Source organism: Ambystoma mexicanum, chromosome 4q (genome assembly GCF_040938575.1).
Source record: "Ambystoma mexicanum isolate Mex_15411 chromosome 4q, UKY_AmexF1_1, whole genome shotgun sequence".
In the NCBI taxonomy this organism is placed as follows: Eukaryota; Metazoa; Chordata; class Amphibia; order Caudata; family Ambystomatidae; genus Ambystoma; species Ambystoma mexicanum.
The window spans coordinates 178,450,038-178,462,713 of record NC_090928.1 but is presented as its reverse complement, the minus strand read 5'-3'; the positions used below and the strand labels follow the sequence as shown (position 1 = coordinate 178,462,713).

The 12,676-nt window shown below is 44.2% G+C and overlaps 1 protein-coding gene across 5 annotated transcripts in view; it reads left to right on the top strand.

Annotated features, from left to right (window-relative positions):
* MAP3K4 (mitogen-activated protein kinase kinase kinase 4) overlaps nt 1-12,676 on the top strand; it is a 516,131-nt gene that overhangs the window by 446,810 nt on the left and 56,645 nt on the right. For 4 of the 5 annotated variants that reach the window (XM_069607700.1, XM_069607697.1, XM_069607699.1 and 1 more), the window contains 3 exons: nt 5,666-5,766; nt 7,326-7,406; nt 8,894-9,085. In XM_069607700.1, the coding sequence (XP_069463801.1) occupies nt 5,666-5,766; nt 7,326-7,406; nt 8,894-9,085 (374 nt within the window). The remainder of the gene's footprint in view (nt 1-5,665; nt 5,767-7,325; nt 7,407-8,893; nt 9,086-12,676) is intronic. The other variant, XM_069607696.1, reaches the window with a different exon arrangement.

Genomic DNA, 12,676 nt, shown 5'->3' with positions numbered 1-12,676 from the left:
GTGTACGTTTGATTAACAATTTCAATGTTATACTGTGCCAGATAAAACATTGTGTGTTTGTGCGCTAGGAAGGGGGAGGGGCAGGGACATCCATTAACTCTGAGGGCCTCGTTTCGAGTTTTGTGGTAATTCTGCCGAATTTCCCCCAAACTCAATTACCATTACCGCCACTTGGTCCAGTGGGATTACCACTCGATTATAAGTTGTAGTAACACCCCATTTTGTGAGTCCTAGGTCTCCATGTGAATTTTTTGCTGATTTACTGATGCCAGAATTACCACGTAGTAAATCCACCGTTTTTTGTGTTTTTTTAAGGTAAATCCAGGTAAAGTGGAGTTTAAACCTACAGCAACAAGATGGAGTTGAATCTGCCACTTTTCCTCCACAAATCGTCAGATTTACCACACGGTAATTCTGCCAGTGTTAAATCCACCGTAAATTATAGTTTGTTGGTGCGTGCAAAACAGCAGTTATTCCGTTATGACTAAAAACGGTGGTGGTAACGTTATTACAGCCACTTTTTTCCACTCTGCCAAACTTGCAATGAGGCCCGAGTGTCTTTTCCTTCCTGTAGTAGGAAGGCAGGAGGTAGTTTTTTGTACCTGTTTTAACCGGCTTAATAATTTGTAAATATTTCTCAGATGCACTTGCTCGGTACCACCCCTTTATTTCTCTTTTCGTATTATTATAATTTTATTTATTTTTATTTATTTTTTATTTGCATTTTTAAAGCGCTCACACAGCCCGCTGGCATTGAGGCGTTGTTACAGGAATATTTGCATTTGCATAATTGTTATTTTTTTTTGTCTTAGTTGCGTATTTATAACCGGCTTAAATACACAGAGGTTTCAAAGCGCGGACCCGGGATCGAACCTGTGTTTCGTGGCATCTTGCTTCCAAGGTGAACACGTTGCCACTGAACTATCCTCCCGGGACAATGGTTAGGATCTATACACCTTTTAATTGTGACCGAGCAGGGGACCCTAGTTGTGTATGGGTCGCTCTTCAGTGTTGTGGGATCATTGGTGATTGGTTGTTTTGGGTTAGTTGCTTTACGATTAGGATTGTTTTCGGTTAGTTGCATGTTTTCGTTCCAGCCCTCTCCCCCATCTCATCTCTCTGTGCTGTTTACCTGTCTAGATCTAATTGCAGTCTTCGCAAAACCTCTAAAAGGGACATTGGAATACGAAATGCAACTTAAAACGCCACGTTTGCCCCGCACGTTTGCCCCGCCTTGTTTTAGTCGTTTATTAACCCAGTAGATCCCGTACTTCTTTTTTAAGTGGCATGCTCCTTGTAGTGCACGACTGAACTGTTGGAATTTGGCGCCATCTCGTGGAATGGTGGAATTAATGCGCCCAGAACCTGAAGATTGTTTCGAGACCAGAGAGGTCTTGTAATCTTTGTCGTTCACAATAAATTCGGGTCAGTTATGTGTAAGGTAGTTGCCGTTTTATTAACGGCAATTGCTTTCAGTGTGCTAGTGACTGGGTCATGCAGCCCAGCGTGACACAATTTAACACAATTTAAGTAATAGTTCTAGAGTAAGCATACACTTGTCTCAGTCTCTAGAATAGTAGCAGTGTTTATTTATTTATTTATTTATTTATTTATTGGGCCTGTATTAGGCGCTTATACAGAAAGTACATTGTGTAAATGCCATGACTGTCTACACAGAGCCTATCCTTTATTCTTCCCTGCACGCATCCTTTCTGTCTGTACTTCTAATCTCTTCATCCTTCCTATGTTTTCCTTTCGGGCAGTCCATCCTTAAGATCGGTCTATCCATTCTCTGTTATCTGTCCTTACCCCTCATCTACCCTTGAATTCGTTGTAGCTGTCTTTGTTTCACCCCTCCATCTATTTGTCTAGCGACATCCTTTCTTTCTAGCTATTCTTATAATCTACCCCATCCTTCCTAAGCATGTATCCTTCAGTCTGCTATAGTTCCCACTTTTCTAGCTACCCTCCCATCCCTCCTACATGTCTGGGTATCTAACCTTCCATCCTGTTACCTCGTACCCTTCTTTCCATCCATCCTGTCTATCCACTTCATCCTTTCTATCTCTCTCTCTCTCTCTGCTTCCTTCCTGACTGACCAGTCTATTTTTGGAATGAGAAGATATGAATTACAATCCTGGCTTCGCAAAACAATCAAGATAGCCTGATCTGGCGCAAATCACTCCAGTTCAGCCAAACTCGGCAGCGCGTCGAAGCAGAATCCTCAATCACAAGCTTCTGGAAAGAGGAGAAACACATTTTGTCATGGGTTTTAGTTTTTTTTTCCTTCAGTTTCCCACTGACAATAATTCCTTTTTCAATTTCATTTTTTTTAGTGCAGTTTTCTCTATAAAAAAAAAATGCAGCAAGTGAGTACCCTTCAAAGAAGCATACAAACATGCATTCGCCTGATGCATCTTCCTTAAAAAGGTTGCTCTTACTGCAGAATCACGTTTTCCGGTCTGCCCTGTGAATGTTTATGGTGAATTAAAACCTCTGAAGGTTTGCAAGTGAGAGTTTGTCTTGTCTCTCTTGAATGTCACTGTCCTTGAACACAGATCACAAAGCTATGGGCGCAGCTCCAAGAACGCTGCACTTGCGCCCCGGGCAATGTTCTGGCCCATCACACTAGCACGAGGCGAGTTACAGTATGCCTCGAGCTGGCTTGCCTGACCTAACCTAATACCGCCTATTTTAGTGCATTTGGGTACATTTATTGTTAATGCAGTGAAACTCCATTAACTGCTGTTCCTTCTAATCTGGGAGGTCCAGTGTAGAGGAAATCCAAATCTTCAGGGCGTATATTCCGGCAAAACATGTACATTTCTTAAATTCACAGGCTTTCAAAATTCTCTACCCGATTTCAGAAATCTGGTTACCTCGCACTTGTTTTTCTAAAAAGGACGACTATCGGCACAGTTTTTTCAGTGATTTCAGTGGTATTTATTTGGAAGAAGACGTATAGCCTTTTGTGGTCACCCGACACATGTTTCGACCTCTAGGGTCCTTATGAAGGATATTGTGTAGGTAGTTTAGCCATCTCAAAACGAGGACTCAAACACGTACGAACAAGGATCCCAGGGCCTATCCAGGCACCCAACTCAGAGCAGACCTCGCTACATCGGCCTATACAGGAACCACCACCCAGGAACCATCCAGGCCAACCTACCTACAAGGAAGCCTTGATGCGGACCATAGAGGTCGAAACACGTGTCGGCTGACCACAAAAGACTATATGTCTTCTTGCAAATAAATTCACTGAAAAAACTGTGGATATTCATGCTTTTTAGAAAAACAAGTGCGAGGTAACGAGACTCTGCATTTACTCTTTACAAAAGGAGAAGAAGGCTCCACCTCTTACTGCGCGTGACCTTGCAGCCATTTAAAACAACTAAGCATATTTCAGGGCGAAGCGCTGGAAGTGTTCCAAACTAAAAGGGCGCACCCCTCCCACCCCCTTGCCACAATTTCAGAAATCACCTGCAGATTTGGAAATGTTGGGACAGCTCCAGCAGATTTCTCATCGGTCTCTGCAGAAATGACTCTACAGATTTCCACAAAGTCTGGCGGGAGATTTGGACTGTGTGTAGTCTGCTGGGACCAGGCACGCAGCACTGGAGACCCCAGGTTGTGCCTCTGAAGAGGTACTTTCTTTAGGGAAAATGATTGGTTATTGTCCATAGGACAGGCTGGCATTTTAGCTCAAGTGCGCTTACATGCTAAAGCAACCTTTGTTTGCAGAGATGGGACCCTTGCCTCACGGTTGGGCCGCGTTCTGCTTCTCTGCTCCGCAACAGCACCCCCTCACATACATACCTTGTCCCCTCCTGACTCTCCTGTAGGCATCGCTTTAGTAGAAGTAAAAAGTGCAACATTTTGTACAGTTATAGCGCTCTAGAGACGTAAGAGTGAGGGACTCCTACTAATAGGGGAGGGTAGACAGCCATCATCTGTTAATCAACATATGTTTAAACACTGGGAGATTGTGTGTCTCTGGACAGAGAACGCCTGCGTTAGCCATACTTTTCCCATTAGGATGTCCCATTCTACTATTCTAGAACCAGACCATATTTTTGCTTCCCGTAGAGAAAAACTTCAAATTAACATTGCTCTGACACCAGACACTCTCTCTCTCGTCCCCCCCTTTCCCTCTCGCTGTCTCACTCTAACTCGTCTTTCTCTCTCTCTCTCTCGTCTCTCTCTCGTCTCGCTCGCTCTCTCCTTCCCCTCTCTTTCTTCTTTCTTTCTCTCTCCCCATCCCCTTTCCCTCTCTCTCACTCGTCTTTCACTCTCACTCATCTTTCTCTCTCCCTCTCTCACTCGTCTCTCCCCTTCCCCTCTCTCGTCTTTCTTTCTCTCTTCACCCCTCTCTTGGCTTTCTTTCTCTGTACCCCCTCCCATTTCCCTCTGTTTCTCTCTCACACTCTCCTCTCCCTCTCGCTCCTAATTTTTCTCTCACTCGTCTTTCTTTCTCTCCCCATCCCCTCTCTCACTCATCTTTCTTTCTCTTTATCCCCCTCCCATTTCCCTTTCCCTCTCTTTCTGTCTCTCGCTCTCCCCCATTCCCCTCTCTCCCTCTCTCTCCCATTCCCCTCTCTCCCTCGTCTTTCTTTCTCTCTCCCCTCCTCTCTCTCGTCTTTCTTTCTATCCCCCTCCCATTTCCCTTCCCCTCTCTTTCTGTCTCTCTCACTCGTCTCTCCCTCTCGCCCCTTCCTTCTTTCTTTCTCTCTCACTCGTCTTTCTTTCTCCCCCTCGTCTCTCTCTCTCTTCTTTCGCACATATACTTTGGAATAAATTGTACCCGCTCCTTTATAACAATGACGGATATCTTTCCTATTTTATGTAGTAGATTACTCCCTTTTGATGGTCATATCAGACAGGGACTGCAACTATCAAGATAGCTTAGCGAGTTAATCACCTACCGCGGCCATCTGTGTGCAACCTGCCATTACAGGTTTAAATACCAGAGGTCAAATGAGCCCTCCATCCTCCCAATGACGCTACACTGAGTATCATTGAATTGGCTTATAATAACTCCTATTAGCACACGGATTCCATGATAGCCCCCCTCTCAGCCAATCAGCAGGCTCGGAATGCAGTCTGTAAACGCTTGTATAGGCCTCATTCAGAAGATGAGCAGCAGCCTAACCCCTCCCCCCCTTTCCGTAATAGTCTTGCAAGGGTGGAGGGGGAGTCATGATTGCTTGAATAATGCCACCTGCCCCGCTCATAACCCTTCGCTTCGCCACGGGCAATACCTTGGAGGCGGGCCATTCTCGTGTGATTATGGCCTCTCTCGTGGTCTATAAAGCTTAACTATGACGTCACTTAGCGTGAGGCATCCAACAAATAATAACAATCTACTGCAGTGGTGGCAGGCTGACGAGCATCAGCTCATTATCATAATGAAGAGGGGCTCGCAACAAATGCACCCCAAGTCAGTAAGGATTGCCCCAAAAAGCAGCTCATTGTTGCATGCACAGAAAGGCGTCCTCCGTAAACGCGTGTGAAGAAGATGGTTAATGTGGATTATTATTGTCGGTCTGTCCTGTCTGTAGATTAAACCACGGCTTAAGATGTTACAAAGGACTTCCCGCTCTTTTCCCTGCGAGGAAGAGCCTGACACCTTGCATGCTTTTAAAAGTGTCCCCCTTTTTATTTCTAGGGGTTCCAGTGTCCCTGAAAATGACCGACTCGCCTCTATTGCCGCAGAGTTGCAGTTTAGGTCCCTGAGCCGTCACTCGAGCCCAACCGAGGAGCGAGAAGGTGAGGCCCCTTAATGTGACTGCCATGTTTTTATGTATGCACTCTGGTCTCCAAGTGTTTGCCTGCAGGTGTGTGCATTTGTGTGTGTGTAACATGTAGGCGCGGGTTCAAATTCAGGGCTGGCTTACTCAACCAATCATCTGTCCTAGCTCGATTCGCTGAGTACCATTACATTGGGTAAAATCAGCAGTTACTACAGCGCTTAGAAGCCAGAAGTATGCCTCCTTAAGTGCTTTATAAAAAAAAAGCGGCTCTTATCGTATATATAATTCTCTAAGGGTATCTGTGAATTGCATATCAGGGCAGGCTTCCTATTGTGTAGTGGCGTGAACTTTCTGAGCAGAAAACAACTATATGCCCAACATTCATTTAGGGACTACATATCGTGGAACTACAAGAGAATGCGGGTGTAGGACCCCAGAGTGAGCTGTACTCTTTACCGACTGCGCCCTCTTATAGGAACAAGGAAACCCCATGTATCCCATATCCATCCTGTCGCTTTACATATGTATGTCGCTATGTATGTCCACACCGTTCTGCTCACGTGCCTTGTCTCAGGCGTTTTTACTGATAACCACCATATTACACCACTACACTCACACTCCTCTAGACACCATCATTCAACTAGAACACAGCCATATCCATGATAATTCGGCCTAGCTGTTCACATACAAACACGACCCCATGAACCTCATCACCCTAACAAAACGCAGTTAGCTGAGCACATTCCGGCTAGCTGTTCGCATAGGCGTTCCTCAGGCCTAACGCAGCTAGAACCCAGTCTGGATGCCCACCCAACAGACTGAACACATCCAACTGATTTCCTCAGCACATCTATCGCTAAGAAGCAGCTATCATCCAACAGCTACACCAGCTGCACACATACCTGGTGCACCCACGCACCATACGACACTCTCTCTCTCTCTACTGACTTGAACTTCGGTTCCTAGGGCATTCAACCTACCAGCGCTTTGAGGTAATACCAATGATATATAAGGCGCTATATAAATGCCAAGTAACATATAGAAAGCCTGATGCGCAAATAATGGAGTTTATAGTTTCACTAGCATGTTATTCATGTATAAGGGATATAAGACCATCACCGACCTTCAGCTCATTACATTTTGTAAAGTAGATTGTTGAAATAATTAACAACCACATAGTCTCTCGTCAGCCAGAGCCTTACCTCTCCTAGTATTCCTAATGCATTGAATGGTCCAAAACATAGCCATTGAAAAAAGGGAGAAACGCCTTCCAGGACTGCATGCGTTTCGTGTGCTTCATGGGTGACGTTGGCGGGAGATGCCCCGAATATTCCAACTACCGTTGAATAAAAAAAAAGGCTGAAGACGTATCTTTACAACTTACCGCCAGACTAATCTGCTCCCTGCCTTTGCCATCCAACTCTCTGTCTCTGATCCCTGCTTCTACCTGAATTGTTTGTTTTTATCGTTTTGTTTCTTGTGTGCGCGGTTTACAAACATTTTAAATAAATATATGTCCACGTGAATGCCTGCATTTTTAAATAGTAATTACTTGAACCATTGCTGTCCCCTCAGAGCCCTCCTACCCAAAAGGAGATTCCAGTGGCTCCAGTCGAAGAAGTTGGGAGCTGCAGACGTTCATAAATCAGACCAGGGGTAAGAAAAGAGAAGCGCCTCCCGACTTTCCTTCTATTCATCCTGATTTTCATTGCGCCGGGATGCAGGGATTTCAGATTCTCTTTTATGCTAGAAGACTAGTTTTGATGATGGCACAGTGCATCAGTAAGAATCCCCAGTCTGCCAATGGGAAATTCCTCGCTGAAGTGTGGACACGTTAGTGTCTGCGTGCTGCTGTGAGCTCATACAAGCCAAAGGTGGTGAAGCCAATCACCTTTCAGCAGTTTGTTTACTCTAGCTTCCAAATCAGATTGCATCCAGTACTCTCCCAGAATCAACCTCCTCTGTTCCCAATGTTTTGCTACATTGGTACATTGTGGGTAATCACATGGACGGCAAGTGTGGCAATGCTATAGGAGTTCCCTAACCTGGATTACCTTGATTGAGTTTGGATATATTTGACCTAAAACATTTGACCTGATCACATTTGATCGAATTTATTTGACCTTTAAAGTCTTAAATTACTTGAAATGTCTGATTTACCAACCACACACTTTATCAATATTGAGGTTTTTACCTCATGCGGTAACCCGCTTGTGATTAGGAGTTAAACTACTCCACACCATAACACTCCCTTCTTTTCCAGGCCAAGAAGGTACAGGGTTGTCGCAAAGGGCTTGTGATTGTAGGCCCCCCTACATCGCCCATCTTCTCCATGGGAGAGCAGTGCTGTGAACCAAACCGCTGCCGTCACGCATGCATTCCCATCCTGTACACAAGGACGGAAACGCATTTGTAAAACTTTTAGAAACTCAGAAATTAAGTAGTTAAGAAGTTGGGTTTTTTTTTTTGAGTACATTTTACCGAAAAAACACATCGAAATATATAGGGGGGGGGGGTTATAAAAGTTAATATAAGGGATAGGGGTGGTCGGGAATAGGTAAAAAAATAAAATAGCGGATTGGGGACACCCACCCAAAAATAAATCAATTTCGATAAGATTTCTTTGGTAAAAAATACACAGAAAAAAAAACATAGAAATTTTCCCTATCGATGAAATGACCTAGAACCATAACTACTATCCCCTTTGCTTGATCCTCTATGCAGAGAAAATCCCATCTTTCGGCACAAGTGCTAAATATTTTATTTTATTTACTTTTTTGTTTCGCGCCGGGCGGACCCTGAAGGTTTCAGAGCGCCTTACACATGGTTCAAAGTTTGAAAAGGTGGGTGTTGAAAAAAGAAGTTACAAAATGTTCTCAGGGAAGAATGAGAAGATTAGGATAGAAATATAGCCACACACATGTGCATGTTCATGCAAGATCTGAAAAGAGCAAACCTAGTTAGGAAGCAACAGAGCACTGTACACATGGGGCGCAGAAGGTGGGTCACAAGTAAGGGTGCAGAGGCGATCAGTTGGAAAGGGGGAGCCGGGGAGAATTCGAGTTGAGTGGAGCGAGCGGCAATTGGCACGGTGTTCTTTCACTGTATGCCTAAGTAAGTTATGCTTTCCTCTCTATCCCCAGACATCGCAACAAAGCACAGGCCCATGGATTCTGTTCATAAGTCCATCCAGCTCTTCGAGGAGGAACGGTACCGGAATATGAGAAGCAAAAATATAATTGGTCAAGTCTGCAATACACCAAAGTCGTACGACAATGTTATGCACGTCGGATTAAGGAAAGTGACCTTCAAGTGGCAGAGGGGCAATAAAATTGGTAAGTCGTTGTTAGGTAAGATTTTCATTTCAGTGGTAAATCTTTCTGACCTGTCAACCCAGGACTTTTTTCTTGACTTTGTGATTATTTTTCCCGTATCCCTAGGTGAGTGGGAATCTTTATCCCCTCTCACCAAGTCTTTTACCGTTTTTATGGGTGACCTTTTTATGTCGCTCCCCAGTGTGTAATGGGAGTTATAGTTTCCTATAACTTTGGCATGACTATAAAGTCCTATGGTAGTACACAGCATTTTAAATGCAGTGGCTTCCTTTTAATTCTCTTTTTATTTCTTGGGTGAACTTCTGTTCCCAAAAGGTAAAGTGGGATTCACATCCCCTTGGCATGGATTTTAGTGAGCCTGCACACCCCACCGTATGTGGGGTGCTGAGAGGATACAATGTTTGTCTGTTTAATATTTATTATGCGCGCCAGACCCGAAGGTATCGGGGCGCAGGCAGTAAGTAAGAAGTCATACAGCCTGGTACCCAAGTTACATTGGTTACACAAGTATCAGACAAACATCAAATCTAACAATTATTGGGTATATGTATATACAGTAAAAGGTGGTAGAGAATATACAGTGGTAGAGAATATACAGTGGTAGAGAATATACAGACAATCTATATGCAGGAAGATGTACAGTTATTTACAGGTATGGTCAAGTTCTGCAGGTTCATTTATCATCATTCTCTATACGAGACATATGATCAGACCTAGCCTAAATTTGATAAAGGTTTGGTCCATTCTACGTGTGGTAGGTAGTGAGTTCCACAGTTGAGCTGTTTTGACTGGGAAACTGGTGTCCCCAGTGGTGTATAGTTTAAAGCGAGGAACCTGAAGGCAGTTGGAATTCACTAGTCTCGTAGGTCTAGTAGATGTTTTGCTAGCAAATCTTTCTATTAGATATTGTGGTGCTTTATTGTTTAGGCATTTATGGATGAGGGATGCTGTTTTTAGTCTGATTTTCTCATGTGTGGATAGCCACTTGTACTTCCTTCTTGTTTCAGAAATATGTTCTTTCCTAAAGATACTGAGTGCGGCTCTAAGGGCATTGTTTTGGAATATCTGTATTTTGTTAATTAATTTATTAGCTCCAGTGTATAGGGCGTTGCAGTAATCTAGCTTGGATATAATGAGGGCTCTGGCTAGGATCATGCAACTGTTGGATGAGAGGAATTGTTTGGCAGCTCTAATTAATTTGCATGTATATGTTGTAGAGAAGGCTAGGGTGTTGACCTGTTTGGAGAATGTTAGGGTGGAATCTAAGTAAAAACTTAAAAGTTTTTACTTCCTTGTCAACCTTAATAAGGTTCCCATCGATGATGAAAGATGAGTATTCCATGCCAAGTCTGGTGAGAAGAGATGCGGTTCCCAGGATGAGAAGCTCTGTTTTATCATCATTCGGACAGAGGCTGTGAGTGGCCATGCACGCCTGAACGATACTGTAAATTCTATTCACCAGTGCTAAATCCTTGCAGTAGTCCCCGGTAAGTGGAAGGAGGATCTGGGTATCGTCTGCATAATTAGTGTAGGTGATACCCAGATGGTCCAAATCATCAAACAGGGGCGTGGTGAAAATATTATACAGGGATGGAAAGATACAAGGGCTCTGGGGCACCCCGCAAGTGATGGGGATGGAGTCCGCGGCTGCAGATGGCGAGAAAACCCTCATGGTTCTGTTGCTGACGAATGATTGTATCCACGCTATTGCCTCGCTGGAGAAATGGGCAGCTGAATCCAAGTGGCTGCATAAGAAGTTGTGATCCACTAAGTTGAAAGCCGCTGACAGGTCAAGGAGGAGGAGTAATGCAGGTTTTCCATTGTCTCTTAATTTGTATATTTGGGCTTTAAGATAGATGAGTGCTGTTTCTGTGCCATGTAGTGGCCGGAAACCAGATTGACTGTATAATAATTGGTTAAGTTCTGGATTTGGATATATGCAACCTTGTCTAAGATTTCATCAGGAATGGCACAGTGGTGATAGGCCTGTAGTTAATCGGTATGGAGGGGTCTAGCGTTTGCTTCTTAAGGAGTGTATCCCCTTTCTTACTTACCTGGTAACATTTTTGCAACAATTGCAAATTTACTTGAATGGCTGCTGGCAGTCAAACTACATTCATGACTTTTAGTAATTATTACTTGCAGGCTGTCGAATCAGCTTCAGTAATGCACAGGAGAGTCCCCAAAACTCTGCAGCCCTTTGTCTTTCACTTTGCCTGAAAGGAACTAGTTCGCAGTGGGGGGCTGGCTGTCCTGATTGGACAGCCAGACCGCACCTTTCTGAAAACTGCAGGGATAGTTTGCAGAAGTTGTGCTGTAGTTCCCGAAAGAGACATCTTCCCTAAAAATATGGTTTTATGAAGCCCTTAGTTGGACTTTAGAAAAGCTTTCCTAACACCTAACAGTCTTCACTTACCGGAAGTGTTGTGTGCGAGTGGATTTCCTGTGGGTTTTTATCCTACACATACTGGAGGTGACTGTTGGAGGGAAACAAAGGTTTATTGTGCCATATAACCTCTTAGTTACCCTTTACTGCAGCCTGGATTACCCTCCTCTCATTTTAGTATAGGGACCTCTCACTAGATTGTAACAGTGCCAGCGATATGGGACCTGCAAAGACGTAAGCATTAGACCCACCACACCTGAAATCTAATACATGATTGCCTTTTTGTCAGTCTTCCATTTTTTGGAATCCTACCCCCAATGACAGTTGTGGGGTTAAAAAAGTGGGGTGATTACACTTTGTTTAAAAGGTCTTTTTGGAATGTTTCTCTGCAATAGCAGAAAACCAGAGCAAGCATTGCCCGCAGTGTTTGGGATCCGGTACCTCAAGAGTCCAAGCTCATCTTCTCACCAAACACCACAGAAAACCAGCTTCAACAATCAAAAGATGACAGTGCAGCCACAGCAGTGGTCCCCCAGGGCCACCCAAACCCAGGTGTCAAAGTGTACAACGAAAAGTAGTGGAACTTTGTTCCCCACTGCCCCCCCTCGACCCTGCTACCACCCGCCCGACATTAGGAACTTCAATCCTGGGACATGCCTGTCCTCCATTCCACGACACTGTGTTTTACAGCTGTACTATAAAGGTTGAAAGAAACACAGTGAAAGAAAATGCATCTTAAATGATCACCATCACTTTCCAGTTACTGTACCCCACAGGCCTCCTTTCTCCTCGCCCACCCGTTTGTAGCTCCTAGGAACTAGGGCGATTTCCCCAAAAGAAGAGCAACGTCGTGCCGTTTAATCCTCCCCCGCATCCCCTTGAAGCTCTGTTTAAACGACCATTGCGCCTTTCTTAGTAAAACAATATGGTCCATGCATAATGACAGCTCATTTGGGTCCTCAGAAACTTCCAGTGGGGATGGAATTGCCAGCATTCAGCAACGAACCAAACATTTCGTTTTCTGATTAAATGTGGCACACAGGCTGATCATCGTAAATTCAGTTATTGACGCTGAGGATCGACCCTGCACACGTATGTCACGTCTCCTTGTGTCTTGGTTTGTTCGCAAGGTTCAAGATTTTCGTAATGCAACTGTACCCTTTAACTCTTATTGAAGCGTTTGCCAGAAGAACCATTCAATTAAT